We start from the raw sequence: 26,557 nt of genomic DNA on the forward strand, positions 1-26,557 counted from the left end.
CCTGCTGGGGTGTCTGCCGCCTGCTGTCCGCCAGGACCCCGAGATCAAGGGCTGCAGGGGGCCAAGGGAGGCTGGCAGGGAGCAGGGAGCAGGAGCCTCCTCGGAGGAGGAAGAGAAACAAAGCGTCGCTTAGGTTTCCACAGGGACCCTGGCATGGAGGCAGCAGGCCCCGGGTTGGCCTAGCAACAGTTGCCATGGAAACCGGCTATTTGGAGCATCCACCCGCCGCCGTTCAGGGGAGCCAGGCTGGTCTGGGATGACAGCATCCCCCCTCCTCCTGCCCCAGCCACCCCCAACCCGGGGGTAGGGGGCCTCCTCTGCCGGGGGGCTGTGAGCCCCCACACCTACCTTCCAGTCCGTGTCGTCAGCCACGAGAAAGGTGTCCACGGGCTCCTGCGGGCAGCAAGCAGAGGGGAGGCGGTGAGGGCCCAGGTGCCCTGCGAGACGGGGGAGGGGGGCTCTGGCCACTTGGGCTCCCCAGGTGCGGACTCATTTGCTGGCCCCTCCCAGGAGGACAAAATGCATGCGGGAGCCCTGGCTTCTGGAGTGCCCAGAGCTTCCTGCACCAGGAGCGGGTATGGGGTGGGAGGCAGGATCCGAGAGGGAGGCGGCTACTCGCAGGGGACGGGGTGCACAGAGCCTGGCCCAGGGAAGCGCGGGCACCCCGAATTGCCTGCGTCTCCCTTTGCTGGTGGTTTTTACGGTGGGTTGCTGGGAACAGCGGGGACATTGGAGGTTATGCAAGGCCACGGCGGTGCGGCCACTGGCCCACTTAGGAGATGGGGAAACTGAGGCCTGCTTGTGTGGCAGTGATGCAGGGCCAGCCCTCAAGACCCCGGGTCCCCGTGGGGGGGGTGCCTGCCCGCAGTGGACGGTGGGTGTGTGTGGGGGGTGCCTGTCCGCATGTCCAGCTCTGCTCTGGGCATAAAGTCGGGTGAGTACAAGCTCCCCAGCCTGAACACACCTGAAGGACAACGCCCCACTCTGCAAAGGAGGGGCCACGCTGCCCCCCCGGCCCCGTTTCCCAGGCTGCGCGAACGGGGGCTCCCCACACCGCCGGCAGCCCCTCGACATGCTGCTCCCTTTCTGGGTCTCAGGGGCGGGGCGCCCAGCACAGGCCCACCAAGCAGAGCAATGGCCCCCGTCTAGAAGCTTCTGGCTCTGTCTCGAGGGTGGCGGACGAGAAGCAGAGGCCGTGGGCTGCTCCGTCAAGGGGCCCAAGTCGAGCCCCTCCCAGGCCACAGAGACCCCGCAGAGGGACGGGAGCCGCGAGGGCCGCCCAGGAGAAGGGCCGAGTCTGGGGGCAGCAGGGAAACCACAGTATCGAGGCCTGAGTCTCCGTGAGGAAGGACTAGGGGTGTGTGGGGGGGTGGGGGTGCCCGAGTTCAGAAGCCGGGAAACGTCCTCGAGAAGAAAGCCGGGTTCCGGGCACATCAGGCCGGGGGGCCTGGGTCTGTGCGGAGGAGCCGTGGGGGCGTGTGGAAGCGTCCGGGCACAGAAACCAGAGCCTGATGCACACGTGGCCGGGCACGGGACATGTGGGGGGGAGTGGGGGGGCATGGGAGATTCTTGTTGGGTTTTGGGTCACACCCGGCGGCTGACTCCTGGCTCTGTGCTCAAGGCTCACTCATGGTGGAGCTCAGGGACCCTGTGGGGTGCCAGCGATCGAACCCGGGTTGGCCCCACGCAAGGCCTTAACCCCTGCACTCTCTCTCTGGCCCGGACACGAGAGGTCTTTTCTGTGCTCAGGGATCACTCCTGGCGTGCTGGGGGAGCACCGGAAGGGTGTTCTAGTCAAGACCCCGAGCAGACGGGACCCTCCTTGGGCGAGGGAGGGGGCGGCTTCTTCCATACGTGAGATAAGGGCAAGGGGCTGTGAGGGGGGATGATCTGCACCCAGGCAGTGGGATGGAGGTGAGTCAATCAGAGAACACACACACACACACACACACACACACACACACACTAGCCCAGCTCGGGGGTCAGGGGCGGCCAAGCTCCAGGGAGCCCTGGGAGACAGCAGCAAAGTCCCTGCAGGCCAGCGAGGCCAGGGTGTGTGTGTGTGTTAGAGAGACAGAGACACAGAGTCAGAGAGAGAGACAGACAGAGAGACAGAGAGAGGCCATGACTGGGCATCTGGCAGGCCCTGGTGAGTGGGAAGAGCCTGGAAAGGTGCCCAAGCAGCGCCAGGAGACACTGGCTCAAAAAGAAAGTTCGAGAATGGGGGCAAACTGCCCAGGAGATGTGGAGCCACATGGGAGGCAGCTTCCTTGGGGGTGGGGCAGGGCCTTGGGAAGCAGCGGAGGGGAAGGTCCCGGGAGCCGAGCTGGGCGGGACAGAGCTGCTTGGGGAGGCCCTCGCGGGGTGCCGGGGGCGAGGGCAGCAGGCAGAGTTGCTCTGGCCAGCCGAGGTTGTGTGGGTGCAGCCAGGGGACTGGCCAGGCAGGACGGAAGGGTGGGGTGGGAGACAGACACCCCCGTGCCTGTGACCCCCACACCTCCATGCGTGGGCGTGTAGGGCACCCCTCCCCGAGAGCCACCATCCGTCCCTGCAGGTGGTCGCTGTCTGCGTGCAGGCTGGCTGTGGGAGGCCGACTTTCTAGAAAGTTCTAAGGGGCTGCTCTCTCTGCACCACACTGCCCTCTGCGGACCCCGTCTGGACTGAGTGCTCTGGGGGGGAGGGGCCGTTCAAGCATTCCTGGGGGGCTGCTCGCAGGACCCAACTTCTGTCCTTCAGGCCAGATCGTCCCTCTGTGGAGCCGGCCTGCCAACCTTAGGGGGGGCCGGGCCTTGCAGCCCTGGTCGGGCCCTGGCCCATCTGTAGACTGAGGGGGGTGGCAATGCCAACAGCCCTGGCACCCCGGAATCCACCAGCCGTGGATCCGTAGCTTTTCCTCACAGGGCGGGGCGGGGCAGGGCACCAGGCGTCACCACCACAAGAAGGGGGGCAGTTTAGAAGCCATCACAGGGGGCTGGGGAGACAGTGCGAGGGCTGCAGCACATGACTGGCACTTGAGAGACCCGGGTTCAGTCCCTGGCACCACAGAGTCCCCGAGCACTGTTGAGTGTGAGCCAAAAACTGAAAGGAAAAAAAAAAAAGAAAAGAAAGAATTCAGGGGGCCCGATGCCTGCACTGTGACTCGGAGCCCTGGGGACCAAAGAGCCACCACAGGGCCTCCTTTGGTCGTGTGTGCATCAGAGGCTGGGTGGAGGAGAGGTGTGGTCCCTCGGGGAGCCCACCCCCCAGATAGGGAAGGCTCCAGCAGGGTCCCCCTGTAGCCCCCCCCACTGCCCCAGCAAGGAGGCAGCACTAGCCAGTGTGACCTCTCTAGGTTCAAGGGTCCCCAAGTACCAGGGATCGAGTAAGACATCCTTCCCTGATACCTGTGCACCCCCAGCCAAGTCAATCACCCTCTCTGGGCCCCGGTTTTCTCGTCCTGGGACGGACTCTCAAGAGCCTTCCAACCTCAGAGGTAGCCGAGGCCACAAGTGAGTCTCAGGATCCCCCTCAGGGGGGTCGTGATCTTGGGTTGGGAAGGTGAGCATGGCTAGGAGGGATGGGGTGACCCCAAGTTCCGGGGCGCAGGAGGGAAGTTGTGCCATTTCCTACTTGGCCGCGAGGTGGCGCCCTCCGCCCCACGACCTTGACGGGGCGACTCACCAGATCGCCTGCTTCCAGGCTCCGAAGCAGCGGCTTCTCCTCGGGGAATCGCAGCTCCTGGAGCCCCGACATGGTCACGTCGTGAAGCAGGAGCCCTGGGGAGCGGGACGAGGGTTGGACCACGCCCCCCGGCCCGGTGACCCACCCCCGTCCCAACCCCTGTCTCTCAGACGCGGTTTCCCAGACCTCCTCGCCTGGCTCAGCGCTGGGGCTCGCTGTTTGCTCTTAACGGCCAAAATACATTGGAAAAAAAATAATTAAAGGGAAAAAATAGTTTAAGAAAAGAATTAAAAAGTTACAATCTATGTCAAAACTAGAGAAAAAGCAATGCAGGACGATGCCTGGAAATAGTCAAGTAAAATTCTGCGTTTACAAAGCAGCCCAGGGACGAGGTCAGAAGCAAGAATCCCCCGGAGTGAGCAGTGATGCCTCCACCCTGTGGGACACGGAAAGAAACAGCCCAGGCCAGAGCCATAGCATTGGGGGTAGGGTGTTTGCCTTGCACGTGGCCGGCCCGGGTTTGATCCCCGGCATCCCATATGGTCCCCCAAGCACTGCCTGGAATGATTCCTGAGCACAGAGCCAGGAGTAACCCCTGAGCATTGCCGGGTGAGATCCAAAAAGAAAAGAAACAGCCCAGGGTTGCTGGGGGGGAGAGGGGAACACCAGCAAAGTGAAGGGGCAGAGATGTCCCCCCCACACGGGGCAATGGAGGCTCCAGACTCTCACTCCCGGGTCGCAGTCTTGGGCCCCTGAACCCCAGGCAGGGAAGGTTCCCCTGAGCACATGGGTGTAGACACGCGTGCTTGGGGGCGTGCCAGGGGGCGTGCCTGGGGGCATGCCTGGGGGCGTGGAGGGGGCAGACAGAGCCCCAGCCTTGGACTTCAGCGCGCAGAGATGAGAATGCACCGAGAGACGACCAGCCAAGACAGAGCTGGAGTCTCGTGAGAGGACCGAAACCAGCCGACAACGGGTGGGCGAACACGAGAACTCATTAGAAGTCCCGGAAACTCAGGGGCATCCCCAGCTCTCTGGCCAGCGCGTGCAGGGCCGGCAAAGATGAGCCCACACCAGCCAGCCCGTTTGGGTTTGGGTTTGGTGCTCAGGATGGGACCAGAGTCGCATCCATCCATCCACCCCCCGGCTCTGCCTCTGGGCCACGCCCCAAGCTGGCTTGAGCTTCCCCGCCTGTGGTGCACACTTGGATGCATCTTCTGGGGCGGCAGAGGCGTGTTTCGGTTTGTTTTGGGCCACACTCGGGAGTGCTCAGGGATCACTCCTGGTGGGCTCGGGGGACCACATGGGATGCCGGGCACTTAACCAGCTGTACTATCGCTCTGGCCCCACGGGAAGGCAGTTTTGCAGAATAAATTGGAATTATTCAAGGGGTCCAGGAACTTCCAGTGGCAGAACACATTCTGCCCTACAGGTGTGAGGCTGCAAGGTTATTTTTCTGAGGGGGAGGGTGTCACACCTAGTGATGCGCAGGGCTTACTCCTTTGGTGGTGCTCAGGGTTCACACAGGATCCCTAAAACCTCGTTTGGTCACGTGCAAGGCCAATGTCCTCCCTGCTGAACCACTGCTCCGGCCCAGGACGCTGCAAGTGTGGTGCCTGGTACTGCCCACGTGCCCAGCGGGACCCCGGCGGCTCTGCATGTGGGATCTCCAGTGCCGCAACCCGGGGTGCTGTCTCTGCACCGGGACCAAGGGTGTGGCCCCTTAAGAACCCCCAGGCCAGGTGTAAGTGTTGCTCCCGTCACTGGGACCACCAACAATCGGAAGGAAACATAGTTACTCCAAAGGTTCCTACTGCAGCCCACTCAGCTCACGCCTCAGCCCCGGGTCGCACCAGGCGATGCACAGGGGTTACTCCTGGCTCTGCACTCAGGAATTACCCCTGGTGGTGCTCAGGGGACCATATGGGATGCTGGGTTCGGCCACGTGCAAGGCAAACACCCAACCCACTGCCCCGCCCCGCCCCGCCCCACCCCACCCCCTTCAGCTTTTAAAGGCAAAGCTCTCAGCCTTTCCCCCGGGGCAACTCAGAGAAACAGAAATAGCCCTGCGAAAGCCAACCACATCATCCATTCTCGCCAACAGGCCCGGCTTGGCAGAGACAGAAACAGACAATCCCCTTGGGGGCTGGCAGCAGACGCCCCACGCCGCACCCCTGCTGGACACTCCCCGGAAAGATCCAGCCCTGGCGAGCCAGTGCGGCGGCTGCCTGGGACCCAGGACCCGGGAGGGGGGCGGGGGCCGGGTTGGAGCCAGTCTGCCGCCTCCTCCCCTCCCTCAGACGCACTGGGCCTCCAGTGTCACGAAGATGGGGTCCCACCAGAGACTGGGGCTCCCCACTGGAGTTGGTGTGGGGCTCAGAGGTGACGGGGGTGGGCCTCTTGAAGGCGTGTGGGGACCTGGGGGTCCCCCGAGAGTTCGCACCCCCCCAGGTGCCCCCAGCGGGCCCCCAGTTCCTGCAGCCCCAGCCCACACAAGGTGCCAAGCTCCGCCCCCTGGGCATGTTCAGGTGATTTTAGGAGGGTGTCCTTTCCCTCTGCGCCCCCACACTGTCGCCCACCCACCCTCCATCCCGATGTGTGGTGCAGAAAGAAGGGCCCTCTGGGTAAATCCTCCCCCATCACCTTTTCTTTCGTTTTTTTTTTTTTTCTTAGCCGCCCGCCTCCCTGAACACCCAACTCCATTCAGCACCTCAGCACCACGGGGGGCAGGGGGTCCCTGCTGCACCCCGGCCTGTCATGAAACCGGCGCTGAGACCACTGTCCCCCGGGATGCTGCCACTGAAAGGCTGTGGGTGGGCAGTTCGGGGACAGATGGTCCGGAGGGAAGGGCGCCACCCAGAGAGCGCAGGCCAGCAGGGAGGGCGTGGGGCTCCAATAAGGGGGACAGGGGCAGGGACCAAAGAGGACATTTCCCTGGAGGGTGGGGGGGGGTGGGGCAGAGGAAGCTCTTCTAAGAAACCCAGCCCTCCCCTCCCCTCCCCTCCCCTCCCCCCATATCTTTTTTTTTTCCATTTTTGGATTTGGGCCGCAGCCAGAGACACGCAGGGAAATGTTCAGTGCCAGGGATGGAACCAAGTCAACTGTGCTCCAGCATCCCCCCAGTCCCCCCACAGCCAGTCCTCAGGTCCGTCCTCCCTCCCTCTTCCTTCCCTTTCTCCCCTCCTCCCTCCCTCCTTCGTCTCTCTTTCCTCCCTCCCTTCTTCCTTCCCTTTCTCCCCTCCTCCCTCCCTCCTTTGTCCCTCTTTCCTCTCTCCCTTCCTTCCCTCCCTCCCTCCTCCCTCCATCTTTCCTTCCTCTCCCCCTGCCTCCCTCTCTCCCTCCCTCCATCTTTCCTTCCCTCCCTCCCTCCCTTCCTTCCTTCCTTCCTTCCTTCCTTCCTTCCTTCCTTCCTTCCTTCCTTCCTTCCTTCCTTCCTTCTTGTTTTGTGGCCACACCCAGTGGTGCTCAGGAGATTACTCCCGGCTCTGTGCTCAGGGATCACTCCCTGCAGTGCTGGGGACCATATGGGGTGCCGGGGACCAGCCCTGTGCTGTGCCGTCTCTCTGCTGTTGGAGGATACATCTAAGGCGATGAGATGGGCCCGGGAGGAGGCTCCAGAGGAGAGCACTTGCATTGCAGGGCTGAGCCTCAACTCCCGCCCTCTCCCCCCCCCACCCCGCCCCTACACACAGTCAGGAAGCAAATGAGGGCTGGAGCGACAGTACAGCGGCGGGCAGGGCACTGGCTTTGCATGTGGCTGACCCGGGTTCGATTCCCAGCATCCCACAGGGTCCCCAGAGCACCGCCAGGAGTAATTTCTGCATGCAGAGCCAGGAGGAAGCCCTGAGCACAGCCGAGGGCGGCCCCCAAACAGAAAACAAAAACCAACCAACCAACCAACCAGACAAACAAAAACCCCTTAAGGTTCGTCTGAGCCTCTCGCAGGGCTAAGCGCAGAGAAGGTGAGCACAGGGCGGGCAGACAGGGTGGGCAGACAGGTTGGCAGTTTCCTTCCTCTTGACTCATAAACGCGACAAAAGTAGCCTAGGATGACGGAGACCCCGCCCACCCTCTGCCTCTCCAGGCCAGGTGACCTTACCAGGAGCAGACTCTGAGCACCCCAGCTGGGGCCCCTAAACAGACGCGAGAGGTCTTGGGGTCCTCCCGGGTGAGTACAGCTCCCCTGGAGAAGGTCAGAGGGGGAGAGGTCAGGCTTGGCCCTGCCTAAGGTCCCAATGATAGTAACCAGCTCTAAGGTTTCTGTGGCGGTTGAAAGCGGTGCTGCTCAAGACCGTCCCCTTCCGTTCCCGTGTTTCGTCCTGAAGCACTTCCAGACTCCCAGGGAAACTGAAGCAAAACCGAAGGAGGGTGCCCGGGGTGGGTGCCTGCTCTGCAGAAGGCGGCCTGGGCTGGGCCCCTCAGGGGCTGCGAGGGACCCCCACAGTCCCTGAACTCTGCCTGCTGTGGCCCCCTAAACGGCACCATATCTCCAGTGTGAAATCACCGTTTTCTCTCAGGGACTTGCAGGTATCCTGAGGGGAGGCTTCAAGTTGAGGCAAACATCCAGGTCCCCCTCACAGGGGCCCCCAGCGTCGGCAGGAAGTGGCGTGTTCACTCAGGGACTGGTTCACTTCCTCCCTCTGCATTCCCCAAGGGAAATTCTCTGAAGAAAGACCCGTCCTTGTCTTCCCTTTAAATATGTATTCTTTTTTTTTTTTTTTTGCTTTTTGGGTCACACCCAGCGATGCTCAGGGGTTACTCCTGGCTTTGCACTCAGGAATTACTCCTGGCAGTGCTTGGGGGACCATATGGGATGCCGGGGACCGAACCCGGGTCGGCCGCGTGCAAGGCAAACGCCCTCCCCGCTGTGCTATCGCTCCGGCCCCTTAAATATGTATTCTGCCATGTGTTGCTCTCAGCCTGGACTCGGGTGCTCATTTGCACCCCACGGCGCACAATCGATCACTTCCCTTCTTTCTTGCGTGGCTCACACGGGGTCAGACTTAGCCACCGGGTCTCCCATTACCCTGCATGGCCTTTCACCGGGCACCCGTCACTGCTTGAGTTTCTGACAGATTTTTTTTTCTTTTCCGTTGTTTGGGCCACACCTGGCTGTGCTCAGGGCTTACTCCTGCCTCTGGCTCAGAGATCGCCCCCAGAGGGTGTCAGGGGACCCTCTGGGGCTCCAGGGATCGAACCTGGGTCAAATGCCCACCCGTTGCTCCGGCCCCCGAGTTTCTCATTTCCTGACTCTGACATTCCAAACTCCACCTGCATTCTTCTTTCCCTCCCCACCTCCTTGCTGGAATCATCAACTGATACTCCAAGGAGCCGTTTCCTTTCACTGGACAGGACTCAGAACGCAAGGTCTGGACACTGGGAGTGCCCACGGTTCTGAGGCCTCCCGGCTCGAGGCTCCTCCCAGCAGTGCCGGCCAATGGCGGAGTCCAAGCAGGTCCTGGGACAATGTTTCCTTCTAAGGTACAGGAGGAAAGTAAGTGCATTCCCGGCTGAGGCCACTGCCTGTCCCTCCCCCCCGCACAGGCTTCCAGAGACTCCCGTCTTCCACACCCCTAAGGCTGCACCTCCCGGCATTTGGCACACCGACCTGTCCCGAGGGAGTGGATGTGAGCGGCTGTGCCCGCATGCCCTGTGCAGGGCTGGTTGGCACCATGTGCCCCGTGCTGGAATCACCAGGCTGGGAAATGAACGGGTACAAATGACTGACTCTTTTTTTTTTTTTCCTCTTTGGGTCACACCGGCGATGCACAGGACTTACTCCTGGCTCTGCACTCAGGAATTACTCCTGGCAGTGCTCAGGGGACCCTATGGGATGCCGGGAATCGAACCGGGATCAGCCGTGTACAAGGCAAAGGCCCCTACCCGCTGCGCTATCGCTACAGTCCCCAAATGACTGACTCTTCTGAGAAGTGTTTGGGATTTTCACCTAGAAATTCGGTGGTGTGTGTGTGTGTGTGTGTGTGTGTGTGTGTGTGTGTGTGTGTGTGTGAGAGAGAGAGAGAGAGAGAGAGAGAGAGAGAGAGAGAGAGAGAGAGAGAGAGAGAGAGATCAGGAATAAGCTGTAAAAACGTACTCTTAAGTTGATTTGCTATCACTTAGCCTATGGTCACATTGATTTTGTTGTACAGGTCACTTGATTTAAAGGAGCAGCTTATGAAAATGAAAATCTAGACTGTTTTATTTCTTTGAGGGGTTTGGAAGTGATACCTGGCTGTGCTGAGAGGCAACTCCTGGCTCCATGCTTGGGGGTTGTTTCCTGCAGAACTTGGGGGACCCTATGGTGCTAGGGAGAAAACCCAGGCTTCCGGCGTGCAGAGCATGTGCACCACCCGGCTGAGCCATCTCTGCGGCCCCAGGAACCTACAAATGACGTGAGGACTCACTCTGTACAATACACACGCTGGCGTTTCTACATCTAGCCATGCACATACACAGACTCAAAATATGGAATTTATACTGACAGTTCTAATTCCAGTTAACCCACAAAATTTAACTTTCTCATTTCTTTATTTGTGATTTTTTCCTTCCATGATGAAAACCTAGCTCTTGATATATATATATATATATGTATATATATATATATATATATTTACTCATTTGTTCGTTTCCAGGATACACACAAAATAATTTCAGAATTGTTACCCAGGTAAGTTCAAATTCAGATTTTTTTTTGTACTTGCTCCCCCCACCCCACACCTGCCTTGGTACTTTATTCTTTTAGACTCTGACATATATTTGTTTCTGTTTTGTTTTGTGGAGGAATCCTGGTGGTGGTCCGGGGGACCACAAGTGGTGCCAGGGATTGAACCCATATGGGCTGCAAGCAAGCAAGCACTTTCCCCCCACTCGCCCTCCAGCAACTCTGGTTTCTTCTGGGCCTTTGGTATATGCCATTCTCGCTGGTGTGAGGTGATGCCTCACTATCATTTTGATTTGCATTTCCCTGAAAATAAATGATGGACATGATTTTGTATGCCTATTGGACATCTGGACGGCTTCTTGAGGAGTATCTGTTTATCTCCTCTCCGCATTTTTAAAAAGAGATCTGGGGTTTGGTTTTGTTTTGTTTTTAAATAATAATGAGGGACCTGTTTGGGCTATGTTATATTCAGTCCAATCCTCTTCCTTTTATTGATTTTATAGAGAAACACTGCTTTTTTTATTTTTATTTTGTTTCTTTTTAGGATCACACCCGGCGACGCACAGGGGTTACTCCTGGGTCATGCAGTCAGGAATTACTCCTGGCGGTGCTCAGGGGACCATATGGGATGCTGGGAATCGAACCCGGGTGAGCTGTGTGCCAGGCAAACCCCCTACGTGCTGTGCTATCGCTCCAGCCCCTGTTTTTTTTTTTTTTTTTGGCTTTTTGGGTCACACCCGGCTTGCACAGGGGTTACTCCTGGCTCTGCACTCAGGAATTACTCCTGGCGGTGCTGGGGGACCATATGGGATGCTGGGAATTGAACCCGGGTCGGCCACGTGCAAGGCAAATGCCCTACCCGCTGTGCTATTGCTCCAGCCCAACCCTGTTTTTTTTTTTTTTAAGGTGTTTCATGCTCACTTTATCTTGGCTATTGGCCTTTTGAAATATGAAATACAAACATTTTCTCCTGTTCAGTAATGTATTTGTATTTATATGTTTATTGTTTGTGGGCCACACAATGGTGCGCAGGACTTCCTCCTGGCTCTGCACAAAGAAATCACACCCAGGGGCTGGAGTGACAGCACAGCGGGTAGAGCGTTTGCCTTGCACGCGGCTGACCCAGGTTCGATTCCCAGCATCCCATATGGTCCCCTGAGCACTGCCAGGAGTAATTCCTGAGTACAAAGCCAGGAGTAACCCCTGTGCATCACCTGGTGTGACCCAAAAAAACAAACAAACAAACAAACAAAAGATAGCACACCCAGAGGGCGTGAGGGACCATAAGGGGTGCCTGGGCTAGAACCCAGGTCAGTCATATACAAGGCAAATGCCCTACCCGATGAACTATGGCTCCGGTGCCCCAGTAATGTTTTAAAATTGTAGCCAAAGCCTCTTTCTCTAGGCTAAAACTTCTTAAGTTGACATAGTCCCATTTATTTATTTAGTTTTCTTTGCCAATGGAGTAAATCATTAAAAATATTTCTGAGGGTCATATCCTAAAGACTTTTGCCAGTGATTTCCTCAATATAGTTTATGGATTCTATTTTCATCTTAAAGTCCATAATACACTTTGAATTTGCTTTGTTGTATGATTGAGACAGAGTTCCAATTCATTCTTCTTTTTTTAAATGCAGCTAAGCAGTTTCCCAGCACCATTTGTTGAAGATGCTTTCCTTCTTCCACCTAATGCACCTTGCTCCTGTATTATTAATTAACTCTCCATGTATTTGAAGGTTTGTTTTTATGCTTTCAAGATAAAACATAAACATATGGGGCTGGAGCAATAGCACAGCGGGTAGGGTGTTTGCCTTGCATGTGGCCGACCCAGGTTCAATTCCCAGCATCCCATATGGTCCCCCGAGCACCGCCAGGAGTAATTCCTGAGTGCAGAACCAGGAGTAACCCCTGTTCATTGCCGGGTGTGACCCAAAAAAGAAAAAAAAATCAAACCCATAAATATATGTTTTTATTCCAGCATCATACTGTCTTGATGTTTAGAGTATGATTTAGTCAGGGAATATAATGCCTCCCGTCTTCCTTTTATCTGAATTGCTATGGTTATTTGAGGAGTTTAATGATTCCTCACACGTTTTAGCAATGTTTACTATAAGATCTTAAGGAACGCCATTAGAACTTGATTAGGATTGCACTGAATCTATGAAGTGCTTTGAACAGGATGGGGTCCCTTTGACAATGCTAAGGCTTCCAGTCCATGGAAATGGACTATCTTTATGCTCATTGTGTCCTTTTCCAGTTCTTTTAATAATGGTTATAGTTTTTGATGCATACCTCTATCCTGTCTTTTATTGCTAATTATTAGTCACTTGATGATTTTGGACACTATTTAAAAATATTTTTCTTATTATTTGTTGCTTGCAGATAGAAAGATAGCAGAGTTTTGTGTGCTGATTTGGTAGCCTGCAACTTTACTGTAGTCATTGATTAATCCTTGAGGTTCTCTGGTGGTGTCTTTAGGATCTTCTATATATATTATGTCACCTGCAAATAGTCATGGCTTAACTTCTAACTTGGGTGCCTTTAATTTCTTTTTCTTGCCTGGCTGCAGTGACAAGGACCCCTAACTCTACGTTATAGAATAGTGGAGAAGGGGCCCGGAGCAATAGAACAGCAGGTGAGGTGCTCGCCTTGTATGCAGCTCCTCTGGGTTTAATCACCAGTACCCATATGGTCCCTTATTCACTACCGGGAGTGACCCTCAGCCCAGTTCCAGGAGTAAGCCTTTCACACTGCCAGCTGTAACCCCTAAAACACTGTTGTAGCACTGTCGTCCCGTTGTTCATCGATTTGCTTGAGTGGGCACCAGTAACGTCTCCATTGTGAGACTTGTTACTGTTTTTGGCATATCAAATACGCCACGGGGAGCTTGCCAAGCTCTGCCATGTGGGCGAGATACTCTCGGTAGCTTGCCGGGCTCTCAGAGAGGGACGGAGGAATCGAACACAGGTTGGCCTCGAGCAAAGCAAATGCCCTACCCGCTGTGCTATTGCTCCAGTCCTAAAACAACAAAAGCAAAAAGAATAATGAAGAAACTGTGCATTTTTTGCCTTGAGCCTAATCTTCAAGGGAAGATGTTCATTTTCCACCTATGATATCATCTGTATTGTTCAATTTTAGTAAGATCTCTCTCTGCTTTGTGACTAGGGTAATGGTGATTTCACGGAAGCTGTTAGGAAGAACTCCCATTTTTCTGATACTTTGGAAGCGCTTGAGTGCTGAGTACAGGTAATAAGTCCAGTTTGAATAACTGATAGAACTTGCTAATGAACTTCTCTGAACTTGAACTTTGTGCTTTAGTTTTGTTTTATAATTTGTATTGTAATTTAAGTCACTTGGTTACAATAGTGTTAACGTTTATGGTTTTGATGTACAAAGTTACTACAACTTCACCACCCCAAAAATGCCCACGCCCCTCCACCACTGCACAGTATAGTTACTTACAGTTCATCTCTTTCCCCAGACCCCCATCACTGGATGATTTCAGTTTTGTAATCAAAAGCCAAGGGTTTGACCTCATGCAGTACTGTCTGTTCCCTTGTTTTGTTTCTCGATAAACCATAGATGAGTAAGATCAGCCAACACATGTCCTTCTCCAACTTATTTTGCTAAATATGATGCCCTCCAGGCCCATCCAAGTTGTAGCAAATGGCAAGATTACATCTTTTTGACAGCTGCATAGTATCCCATTGTGTGATATACAACTTCTTTATCCGTTTATTCTGTTGTTGAACGTCTGGCTTGTTTCCATATACTGGCTATGATGCTTAGTGATATCATGAATATAGGTGTGTATGTATCTTTCAAATTAATATTTTTGTGTTTGAGGAGGTAGATACCAAGATTTGGAATCACTGGGTGACAAGGAAACTCTTGTTATTTTTTCCAGGAAATCTCCACACTGTTTTCTAAGGAGACTGAAGCAGGTGACGTTTCCGCCAATAGTGAATGAGAGTTCCTTTCCACCAGCTCCCTGACAGCACTGGCGGTTTCCAGTTTTTTGATATATGTCAGTCTCAGTGGTGTTACTCTATTTCAGTACCATTTTTATTCGTGTCACCCTGATGATGTGTGATGATGAACACTTTCATGTGCCCATGAGCTATCCGTAGGTGCTTTCTTCTAAATGTTTTTCCTTTGCTGTTCTTCTTAATGTTGTTTCATAAATCGCTTTTCAGTTTTTCCCATTTTAGTTTTTGCTTTTTGAGTCACACCTGGCGATGCACAGGGGTTACTCCTGGCTCTGCACACACAGGAATAGTTCCTGGTGGTGCTCGGGGGACCATATGGGATGCTGGGAATCGAACCTGAGTTGGCCGCGTGCAAGGCAAACGCCCTACCCACTGTGCTATCACTCCAGCCCCCCCCCCCCGCCATTTTGCTTTTTAATTGTTTTGGTTTTCTTTTTGGTCCACACCAGGCTATACTCAGGACTTACATCTGGAGCTGTGCTCAGGGGTCACTCCTGATGGTGCTTGAGGGACCATATGGGTTGCTGGGGATCAAACCTGGGTTGGCTATGAGCAAGGCAAGCATCATGCCTACTGTTCTATTTCTCTGGCCCCAGTTTTTAACTCATTTAATTTAATGAAACTGTTCCTCTTCCTCCTCTTTATTAATGATACTGCATAACTTGTCCTCAAGGTAGCTGACTCAAGCTCCAGTTTCTCTTGCTCTGCTATTGCATCTTGTTAATGTGTTTTATTTTATTTGGTTTTGGGGGCCACAGCTGGAAATGTTCAGGGATTACTCCTGGGTCTGCACTCAGGAATTACTCCAGCGGTGTTTGGGGGAGCCATGAGGGATGCCGGGATCAAATCCGGGTCAGCCATGTGCAAGGCAATGCCCCACCCACTGTTTTATCACTCTGACCCCATTGTTAATGTATTTTTAAAACTCAACAGCTATACTAATAGGCCCATCATTTCTGTTTGGATGATTCTTTTCACCACAACCCCCCATCCCGCAATTAATCTTTCTTTGAGCTTGTGGCCTGTTCTGCTTCATTTCATTGAACATCTCTAGCATTGTTGCTCGGACGTCTTCCTCAGGCACTTTAGTAAGTTCTGGCGTCTTGAAGACCTTCCTCGGGGCTTCTGTCTCCTTACACTCAGGCGGCTGAGCTCATTCTCCCGGCCCCTTCTACCTGGAGCCACGAGCCCGGACGGAAGCTCAGATCTCCCTTAGCAGAGATTGCGGGCTCGTGTTTGCAAGACTGAGCTGGTGCCTCTGGTTTCTGGGTTGTGTGCGCCAGGACGGCAGTTGGGGGTGTTTGCCAGCGATCTGTAGCTCTTTCAGAACCCAGGTTTTGCTGGCCTGGGCTCTGGTGCAAGGTTCATAGTTGCTGGTGTGTGGGAGTTGTTACAAAGTCAAAAGTCCAGGCATTGTGGGCAGTGACTGCAGGCTGTGATCACACACGGAGGCTCTTGAAGAGAGGAGACATGCTGGGTTTTTTGTGTTTCTTTTTGTTTTTTTGGGGTTTTTTTTTTTGCCTTTTTTGGGTCACATCCGGTGATGCACAGGGGTTACTCTTGGCTCATGCACTCAGGAATTACTCCTGGTGGTGCTCAGGGGAACCATATGAGATGCTGGGAATCGAACCCGGGTCGGCCACATGCAAGGCAAACGCCCCACCCGCTGTGCTATCACTCCAGCCCCTGACACGCTGTTCTTGAATCCTTGCTTTATCTGGTACACAGATGTGCTACGGACCTTGAGCAGCCATGCTGCCGCTGACGGGGACACTCGAGGTGGAAGAGTGACAGTACAGGGGGAGTTGGGGCACCAGGATGCTTGGCGGCCTGACCCCAGACTCTGCTGATAAGAGACAAACCCACTTCCATCTTGTCTCATGTGTTACCACCCAGAGTTTCTAAGGCCTATAGTTGAAGCCAGTCTAAATCCGGGATACGTTTCTTGGAGACCCTTCCTAACCTGACAAACGGAATCAAAGTCGCAGATGCAGCTTCCTCTCTCCAGGGACAATACAGTTCACATTTTTCTCCGCTCTGAGGCCTTTCATATCAACACTACTATAAATCGTGATTCCTCAACAAAACCAACAGAAGAAGGCGCCGGCCCCTCCTGCCCAGGCCTCCCAGGTTCGCTGTGTCAACAGTCATCGAGACCTCCATGCAGTGGTTCAACCCTCTCTGGTCCATGGCATCACCAGTTCTCAACTTTCTCGGACACAGGTGACATGAGCTGTGTGTCTTTGCCTCGCTTGGCGAATCTGCATCCTGGCTCTCTGCATGAGACTCAAGGGGGTGAACGGAGGGTCCACACCTCGGCCAGGTCGGAAGTGCAAGCGGCTTTCTGACTGGGTGCGTCTCCCACACCCTGAAATGTCTGATTCTCGAGAGTTTCGGGGAGCGACATTCACCTGGCCGAGAAGCCCCTGTCCCGAATAACTCTGACACTTCCTGCAAAAGGCCCTCTGAGGGCGGGGGCCCTAGGGGGGCCAACGCCCAGGTCCCTTCTCCTAACTGCAGCTGGGTTTCCCTTGGCAAACCTCCAGCCTCTTCTCCTCGGTCCAGTTGGCCCAGCGGGGGTGACCACAACCCAGGAGGGGCCGTGCGTTTATCCACCCAATCGTCCCTTTGCTGGACACCGACGCAGCACCTGTATGTGCTGGGCATGGAACCAAGCTCTCCAGGTAAAACACTGGCCGTTACCCACGAAGTGAAGTCTTAGATGGGGGGCTGGGTGGGCGGGAGGGTCAGGCAAAGGATCGGCAAGTCTGCGTGAGTCTCTATAGCGTGTGGGACGAGACAAGACAAGGTCAGAGAAGGGTGAGAGGGGGGAGGGTGCCAGGGTATTGGCAGTGAGTCAGGGGGCAGGAGGAGCTGGGGAGCACTCCTAGGGTGAGTCCGGTGTGCGCTGGGGACCCATGGCACCTGGCAGCTGCAGGGAGATGGGTTGGAGACGTGGAGGGATGAGGCCAAGAGCTGAGCCCAGAGGCAGCATCTCACCTTAGTCCTGAGATGGTCGGAACAATGGTCTGGTCTGAGTGAGGCCCCTGGAAAGTGGTGGTGGTGGTGGTGTGTGTGTGTGTGTGTGTGTGTGTGTGTGTGTGTGTGTGTGGTGTGTGTGCATGCACACGCGTATGCATGAGTTGGGGGAGACCGGACTTCCTCTAATAAAGGAGGTGCCTGCCCTCACCGTGTGCTGGCCAGCAGGGGGCCGGGGTGGCAGCGGTTCTGCAATACTCCCAAGAGCAAAGGGGCCGGGAGGGGAGTCCTGGGTCCCGCCAGGCTCGGAGAGCCCCACAGGTGGATGGGTCAGGACAAGAAGAGCCTGGAGCACCGGGGCTGGGATCTGAGCCCTACAGGGTGGAGGGGGTGCGGGCAGCTGCCACAGATGCACTAGGGAAGACCTGGGCCAGTGGCAGGAGCATTGAGGGAAAAGACTCGGGGAGAGACGGGTCACACCGAGAGACTTGGCATCTCAAGGGCCAAGACAGGGAAGCCAGTTAGGAACGAGTGAGGACAGAAGCCCCGGGGTGGAGGCCCACGGAGGAGGCAGAAGGCAAGCATCCGGGGTGGCGGGAGGCCGTGGACACTGGCCTGTGGGACACAGTCCCGGGTGACCTCCTCGCTGCACTCAGGGAACGCCCGGGACCGAGCCCCCTAACTCACCCTTCTCGCAAGCAGCACTTTGTTTGTGCATTAGAATGTGTGTTTGGGTTGGGAACACACCCAGCGGTGCTCAGTGGGACCATATGGGATGTCGGGGATGAAACCTAGGTTGGCTGTGTGTGAGGCAAGTGCCCCGCCCGCTGTGCTATCTCCCGGATCCTCCTTGCTCAGCTGTCTCTTTCTTATTTTTAATTTTCATTTTTTCTGGAAGGGGGCATACCCGAGGATGCTCAGGGGTTACTCTTTCCTCTCCACTCAAGAATTACTCCTGGTGGCACTGGGGACCATATGGGATATTGGGGATCAAACCCGGGTCAGTAGCGCGCAAGGCAAACACCGTCCCCGCTGTACTATCCCTCCGGCCCCAATGCTGCTCCTTAAACTAGAGCTTGACGTTCATGCCAGCCACAGTCACCGGGAAAAGTCAGAAAAACAGAAGCACCGAAGCGGTAAGGACAAGTAGCATCTACTCGCTCTGACGGGCGCGACCCGGCTCCCCGCGCCTGACCTTTCTCTGCGCTCGTCTCCTCCCCCAGAGAAAAGGTCTAACCACACAGCTGGCATTCGGAAGTGTAGTTCGGGCTCTGGAGCCCGACCTCCGGCCCCGGGGTTCCGACCCTGCGCGTCATGCATCTGGGCGACATCTGGCAAGCGGGTTAATGAGCTCTGTGCCTCAGTTTCCTCATTTGTGAACAGGCGGAGGGGACCCTGCCATTCACGGGTCAGCTGCATGGGGCCTGGCACAGGGGGACGCGACCTCATGGGAACGGCCACGGTGGGCACGGCCACGCTGCCCAGGGCACCTGGGTGCCGGGTCCTCCTTGCCGCGGGGGCTGGCCACACTCCCTCTCCTTAACCTCCTCCTCCTGGGCACAGCGAGGCTGTTTTCGGCATTTTTCCCTTCTGTCAACAGCCCCACACAGACACCTCTGCACACCTCTGGAACGGAAAATTCGGGCGCTGACTCACAGCTCCCAGGCGTCTGGGAGCTTTGGAGCCACCGCTGCCACCTCGCTCCGGGTGAGCAGCACCGGGTTAGGCGCCCGGGCCGGAAACAGCCGCCTCTGTCCCTGCGTGGGGGCAGCACCACCCTGCCCCCTCCCTGCTGGATGCCCCCGGCTCTCTCTGCAGCCCCCAACCTCATGATCGTGGCACTCTGGGAAGCAGTGAAGCGCGTCAGAATAGGAACGGGAATCCGCGATGCTATTTTCAGCTGCCTGGGAAGGGCGCGTGAACTGATGCCTCAGTTTCTCCATGGAAAGGGAGGGTAGACCCCGCTGCCCACCGCCAAACAGGGGCTCAGTCGGGTGTAGCCCCGGAAGCCAGCGCGATGCACGCCCCATACTACAAGGGCAGCAGGAGCCCGACAGAACGGGCCCGAGGCGCCGCCTTCCACACCCACATCAAGTAGATCTTGAGTTTCCAATCTGACCCCGAGGCTCCCAGGGGCCCCGTCAGACCCTGGAATCTGCCAGGTCCCGGCTCTCTCCGACTCCCAGCTGCTCTGGGGGCAAACACACAGAAACCGGCCACCTTCCCGCTGGGAAAGGCACGGACGGACGTGCCCTGCTGACCACATTGTGCCGAGAGACGGAACGGCCCGCTCCGAGGCCCGAGCACCTGCCCACGGGGTGGGGACGGGGGCAGGCGTGGCGCAGATGTGACACCACTGGCGCCTCCTCACCCTGCCACGAGGTGGGCCGCCCTTGCTCCCAGGTCGGAGGTGCTCGAGGCCCGGGAGAGCTCCAAGGGAGGAAACACGTGCTTTGCCGTGGGAACCCCAGCCTGATCCCCGAACCCCACCAGCCGTGCCCTGAAACTCACTTTCCCTAGTCCAGTGCTCCTCAAGGCCCACAAGGGGGCTTGGAACACACCGCCGGCTATGAGCACTGGTGGTAGGAGCATCCCCAGGGACCCCCAAACACTGCCGCCCCCAGCCCCAGTCTCTGGTCCGGAACTGACAGGCTGGGCTGGACGAGACCGCCCTGAGCATCCTGCCAGGAGCAGAGCGGGGTGGGGGACAAGGTCTCTCACCTTGTCCTGTCATGGAACCCCCAGGCCTCCAGGGGGGCCCTGGGGCTCACGTGAGGGACCCCAGGAAAGAGAAAGACCATCGGGAAAGTCGCACATCCGGTGAGTGGAGGAGGCGGGGAGGGAGACACCGGACGTGGAGGCGGCCACTGAGGACCAAGGGCGCGACCACTGTCCCCGAGACCCCTGCTCCACACGCTTGTGCCCCTGACTGCTGAAGCAGCACGTCCAGGGTCCCTGCCCAGAGGGAGAGTGAAGAGCGGCCCCAGGCCAGGCCAGAGGTGGGCAGGGGGGCGGTGACCACCAGGGACACTGCACGGCAGAGCCACGGGAGGAGCCTGACGGGAAAGGTCAGATGAGCCACCGCCTCATTCTAACAGGGGTGCAGGTGTGGAGGGGGCAGGGGCAGTAGACCCGGAAGAGAGCAGTGGCCCTGGGGCTCGGCAGACTGGCCACGTGAGGCACTCAGCACTCATTGAGCGCTGGCTGTATACACTCCCCCTCCCCAGCCTGGTCCTCCACACACTGTCCTACAGAGCGAGGCTGCCACCTTACTCAGATGCCTGAGAGCTGGGACCAAGAGCAGGTGAGAGACCCAAACACCCTGGGGGCCAAAGCCAGGCTGGACAGAGGAGACCAAGGGCCTGCGGTGGGGTGGGGGGCAGGTCGGGTCAGGCGTGACCCTGGGGAAGGCTCCAGAGCACGGGGCACCCGCCCGGCCGGAGCCCACAGAACTGCAGGCCCAGGGGCTGTGCAATCAGGTGGGGCTGGGATTTGATTTTCATTCTGTTTTTGTTATTTTGGGGTCACACTTAGGGTGCCCAAGGTTTCTCCTGACTCTGTACTCAGGGGTCACTCCTGGTGGGGGCTCAGAGGATCAAACGGGACACTGGGGGGTCCAACCCGGGTCAGCTGCATGTACTCAAGTGCATCACCCAAGGTGCTGTCTCTCCTGCCCAAGGGCTGGGATTTGAACCCAGATCTGGGAGAGAGGAAGGGAGTGAGAGAAGAGGCTGATGGAGGAGACTGGGGCGGGGCGGGCTGGGGTGGGGGTGGACAGGGCACGGGAGGAGAGCACCAGGGTCCTGGGGGGGCCAAGGACAGCAACCCAAGGAGGTCTGCCCCAGTCTGGCCGGAGCCTCAGAGTCAGGGGCCCCAGGACGGGGAAGCAGGTGGAGTGAGGAAGGGCTGGGACTCCTGGGTCAGGACAGGAGGGTTTAGCACATGGGACACCCCCTCCCCTGCTACCCGACCCCCACCTTCGAGGGCTCTGAGAGCCAGGGGCTGTGAAAACCTCCATGCAGCTGAGGATGCGCTCAGATGCGCTCAGAGCCTGCCGGTGCCTCTGAAGTCTGGGGGCCGCAGGGGCTGGGCGGAGTGAGGGTGGGTTAACTGGGGGAGCCTCGAGCGCTGGGGAGCTCCTGAAGCACGTCAGCACCCCAACCCCAGCCCCTCACCCCTGTGCACCCCTCCCCCACTCCCGCCAGGAAATTCCTTCCTTGGGGTCCCTTCCAAACGCGGCGGGCACGGCCACTCGCTCCATCATCTCTCTCTGGGCTCTCACCCCAGGCTCAGTCTCAGCGACGGACACCCCCGCCCTGTCACCTGTCTAGAGGCTCCTGGGCCCTGGGCAGAGACCTGGCCGGCCGGAGTGTCCGGAGTCCAGCTGCTCAGCCAGCAGGGACTGAGCGGCCCCCGGCCAGTCGCGGGGGACCCGGTGTCCCCTTTCCCTCCTCCTGTCCGCCTCCATCCACTGCCCCGGGAGCGCGGCACAGCCTTGAGTCCCCCCACCCCCCACTCCTGCCCCCTCCTCCTCCTGTGGGTTCAGAGGGGCGGCTGTCCACTTATCCAGCGGCAGACCCCCCAGTCATCGGGTCCCTCCGTTTGGCTTTCCACTTCCCCGGACCACTAGTCTCCACTGGGGCAAGAAACTTCTCGGCGGGAGCCGCGCGGCGCCGCGCCAGGGGGGCCGGGGAGCAGGAGCGCGGCGGCGCGGGGTCTCGGGGACCCTCCGCTCTGGCGGCAGGCGGCGGCTCTGAGCGCCTACGGGGGGCTCGGGGACGCGGGGCCGCGGGACTCGGGGTGCGGTGCGCCCCCCACCAAGTCCGCGCCCGCGGGAGCCGGAGCCCCCGGTCCCCCCCGCGGGGCCGTGGACCGGGCAGGTACCTGTGAGCAGCTCGAACCTGTGTCCCAGCAGCTTCATGTCGGCGGCGCAGGCAGGAGCGAGCCGGGAGCAGGAGGCGCCGCCCGAGCCTGGAGCGCTCTCGCCGCCCCCCACGCCGCGCTCACCCCTCCCTCCAAAACGGTTTAAAAAAATCCACCAATTGCACGGCTGCGCACCCCTAAAAGGCGCCCGGAGCCACCTGGTCGGGGCGAACTCCACCAGGAGGCGGCGACGGGAGGGGCTCCGCGCCCGCCGTCCCCAGAGCCGCCGAGGGGGGCGGCGCGGGCCTGGGGTGTGGGGAGGGTCCCCGAGTCCCGGCGCGCGGAAGAGCCGGTGGTGGTGGTGAGGTCCGGAGGGGCCGGGGCGCGGGGGTGCGCCCCGCCGTAGAGGAGTCTGGGGTGCGGGGCGGCGGGTGGGGTGGGGGTCCAGGGGCGCCGCCGACTCACCGCGGGTGCCGCGAGCGGGATGCGGGATGCGGGATGCGGGATGCGGGATGCGGGGCCTGGCGCGGCGGCGCGCGGGCGCAGGTGCGGGACCCGGAGCCGCGCGGCTGGGGGCGGGGGCGGACTGGGGGCGGCGCCCCGCGGGGGGGCGTGCCCGGGGCGGGGCGGGGGCGCGGGGCGCGGGGCGCGGACTGCACCCCGTGGTATCCGGGCCGCTCCGCAGGCGGGTGACCGGCCTCGCGCCCCCAAGCCTCCCAAGGGGACACCCCCGCCAGGTGGTGACGCCTCTCCCCGCCCCCAGCCCAGGCCACCACCTGGGCACCGCTGCACTGGAAGAACTGGGAATTTAGGGCCCTTGGGGCATGGTCCCCCGTTTCTAAAGTCCGGGGGTTCTTCTTGGAGAACCCTGGGGTCCTACCCAGCCTGGGGAGGTCTGATCTCACCTCACTTCTCCCGGAAAGGTCCTTGGGGTGACCCCCTGACTTCTGCAGGCCCACCCTGGTCCCACCGTGTGTCCTTGCTCCCCTGGGTCACCCCTACACAGGAAGAGCCCGTCCTCGGCCTGCACTGGGGGCCATGAGGGAGTTTAAAGAGCAGGAAAAGGCCGTTCCCGGGACAGCTGCTGGACACACTCCTCCACCAGTGTCCCAGGTCCTCCCCTGGTCCCCAGAGGGGTAGCAAGCGGTCATCCTGCAAGTTCCGGGTGGCGGGTGGCGTTGGGGAGAGGGGACGCAGGGGCTTCCTGGCAGCAGGATGGCATTAAAGGAACCCTCGCAGTACGCAGGAGCTGGGAGATTTGGGGCCCTGGTGGGTGCAGGCTTTGGGGGTGCAGTAGCTATAAGCCACAGAGGAGGCGGCAATCCCGGGGCGCGTCACGGTCTGGGGCTCGCTTACCTCGCAGAAATCCCTGCCTCTGCTCCTCCTCCTTGGTAAAGGGGCTGGGGGGGGCGTGGGCGGGGACAGAGGGAGCCCCTAGGTCAGTCCAGAGAGAGGTCTGCCGCAGTCCTGGGCGCACACGCCGCTCCCGCGTGTTCCTGGCGGTGCGGGGTTGAGAAAGTGCCTCACCGGCCTCACCCGGCCTCTGCGGGTAGGTCCCTCGGTGTGGACCCGATGGCTTCGCACTCAGAAGCTTCCCGAAGAATCAAATCTGGAACCTAGAGAGAAATACGGAGAGCCATGCCAACCACCGGGCTGAAGCTTTATTAAATAGTCACTATTATTTTGTGGGGGGAGTTGGGCCATACCAGCAGCGCTCAGGGCGTACTCCTGATGCAGTGCTCAGAGGCCACTCCTGGTGGGGCTAAGGGGACCCCTGTGGGGTGCCCAGAAATGAAATCAGGGTCCGTGAAGCACAAGACAAGTACCTTAACCTCTGTACTATCTCTCTGGCCCCTCTGTTTTACTGAGAAGAAAATAAATGGCTATACTTCTTTTGTAACTAATTCCCCTCCCCCCTTTATGTGGCTCACAAAGTCATCCATAACAGCTGTTTGGGGCAATGTTTCAACTCCAACCCCATCATCAGTGTTGACCTTCTCTCCACTAAGGTCCGTTTCTCATCCCCCCCCCCCAATCCCCAAGCCTGCCTCCTTATCAGGCACAGAATAATTTACTTTATATTGCTTGTTACAATACAATGGTAAGTAGAATTATCAAAAAAAAATAGTTCAGTAAAAGAAAATTTGTGAAAATCATGATATTTCCCTCTTTGTGAAAAACGGTGTTATTAAAGCCCTTGTCTGAGGCTTTGCGGAGCTGCTTGGTGCTCGCCGAGCCTTCTGCATTGCAGTTTCTGCTTACTGAGCTTAGCGGGCTTCTATGCTGCCTCCCCGTCTAATTTGCTGTGCTCCTCCTGGGCTGGCAGTAGTGTGGAATTTGGAGGCATATACAGCCCTGCATTCCAGGAGCTGTAGGATTGGGATGGTTCTGTGAAGCTGGGCCACACCCCAGAGGCTATGGGGAGGGGGACCCGGGGTGGGGGCTGCTGGCTCGAGGCTTCCCCACCCCCACTCGAGGAAGGGCCCCAGAGTTTTCACCCCGAAGACAGGTGTGCCTGGGAGTTCCTTCAGCTTGGCATGTCTCCAAGATGAGGGGCTGCTTCAGAGACGCTCCCAGGCTTCCCTGAGTGCTTCAGAGTCTTGAGCCCAAGCTCAGGCTGAAGGCCAAGCAACATGGCTCCCGGGGATGGCAGGGTCCAGAGGAGGCCAACGGCTGGCAGCAAGAATCTCGTCCACCTGTATTTGCACTTGCCTGAACTCTCAGAAACAATCTACTTGCCGCCCGCCCCCCCCAAAAAAAAACCAGCCTCTGCCCCTTCCCAGTCAGCATTCAGGGGGGGTCGGGGTCCAGATCCCAGCGGGGAAGGTGGAGATGGAGTAGATGAGGAAGCGTGTGATGGGCCGGCCGTCACATCACCCAGAGCTGTGCTGCCCCTCTGGGGAGTCCCTGCTGTGTCAGCTCCCAGACCTGCTTCCTGGTGGTAGTGGTGAGGGTGTGGGGGGCGTAGGGGTGAGGTGTGCAGGCCGGCTGCGAGGCAGGCTTACCCTTCCTTCTTTCGTCACCATGAAATCCATACGCGCACTCAACAGGGCCTGCCTACTAGGCTGGTTGTGCCACCTCCCTGCCTTCCCGTGGCCCCCAGTGGGCAGCATGTGGTCATCCTGGCCACAGTGGTTGGATCCCATTTGCTCGGGGGCGGAGCCCGCCCCAGCAGAGTGGGGGCGGGGTCTGTTCCTTGCCGGCTGGGACAGGACTGCACCCTGACTCCTGCCCGGTGCTCCTGAGTGACGTGCCCCCGCCCACGGGGTTTGACCAGAGGAAAGTGGCCCGCCACTCCCACCCTGGGTGCTGGGACAGGTGTCTTTTCCCCACCCGGCTCCCAAAGGACCTCCAAAGTGCCGCCTGCGTGGCCGCCTGCTCGGGGCCTCCGCGCTCCCACCTGTGAAGCGGGCAGAAGACAGGCCTGCACCTTGCCCAGGGAGGGGACACAGCCTGGCCCCCGCTCCCTCCAGAGACGTGGACTGACACCGCTGCCTGCGGAGCAGCAGGGAGCCCACGCCCACGCGGGCTGGTGTGAAGGCAAAAGGACTTCAGAAGAGGCAGGTGGGCGGCCGTCAGGAGCCGTCCCCGGCTTGGCAGGCTGGGCCTGGTGTCCAAGCCCCTTCAGCGCCCTCTGTGTCCACCTGCGCCTTGGCCCTGAGCTGCAGGGACCCTGGTCGCCCCAGGGACCCCCACATGCTGCCACCACCTCCTTCCCAGAGGGGATTCAGTGTGATCCGGGCACTTCCCGTGACGAGTTTGGATACACCGTGGGGCCTGGGATTGCTCAGGTGGGGGAGCACTTGCCAGGCATGTGGGAGGGCCTGAGTTCATAGCACAGGGAATCCCCAATACCCCCCCCTACCCCCCCCCCCGCCCTGCACTGCTGGGTGTGGCGCTGGCCATCTCTGAGCCCCCTGGCCCTGAGCCTTACCCCGCCAGAGCACTGCCTGCCCCCGCCCCCGCATGGCTAGATGTGGACCTCTGACTGGAGAAGCCTCACGGAGGGAGGGCCCGGGGCCGGGGCAGAGGGGGGGCACCTCACGGCTCCCCCAAACACCGCTGGGAGAGCCTCTGAGACCACTGGCTGTGTCGCCCCTGAAAGAGTGACTGGTGTCACCTGGGATGGTTGTGGACTTGTGACAATGGCAGGGGCAGGGGTGGAGGGAACCGCCGTGGCCCCGTTCGCTGCTGAGCATCAGCCGTGAGCCCCAAGGGACGGGACGCTGGGGGAGGTCAAGGACCTTGAGGAGGGCGCGCCTGTCGCACCCCTCCCAGAGGCAGAGCCGCTGGTGCCAGGAGCCCAGGTGACTGGAATTTTCCATTGTGGCGATGACTCGGCTGAGTCACCGTCCTCTCCACTCGCCGTGTGCCCGGAGACCCGGAGCGAGGACAGAGGAGGGGCAGC

At 58.5% G+C, this 26,557-nt stretch overlaps 1 protein-coding gene across 3 annotated transcripts in view; it reads right to left on the reverse strand.

Moving 5' to 3' along the window:
- The window catches only part of NDRG4 (NDRG family member 4), a 36,894-nt gene extending 14,249 nt beyond the window's left edge, over positions 1-22,645 (reverse strand). For 2 of the 3 annotated variants that reach the window (XM_055146387.1, XM_055146386.1), the window contains exons 1-3: positions 22,171-22,323; positions 3,661-3,755; positions 349-393 (exon numbers count right to left, since the gene is read on the reverse strand). In XM_055146387.1, coding sequence (XP_055002362.1) covers positions 349-393; positions 3,661-3,755; positions 22,171-22,207 — 177 coding nt within the window. In that variant the 5' untranslated portion in view covers positions 22,208-22,323. Of the gene's footprint in view, positions 1-348; positions 394-3,660; positions 3,756-22,170; positions 22,324-22,614 lie in introns of those variants that run through there. The other variant, XM_055146388.1, reaches the window with a different exon arrangement.
- Between the last annotated feature and the right edge of the window lie 3,912 nt (positions 22,646-26,557).

The sequence above is a fragment of the Sorex araneus genome, chromosome 8 (genome assembly GCF_027595985.1).
Source record: "Sorex araneus isolate mSorAra2 chromosome 8, mSorAra2.pri, whole genome shotgun sequence".
Taxonomy (NCBI): domain Eukaryota; kingdom Metazoa; phylum Chordata; class Mammalia; order Eulipotyphla; family Soricidae; genus Sorex; species Sorex araneus.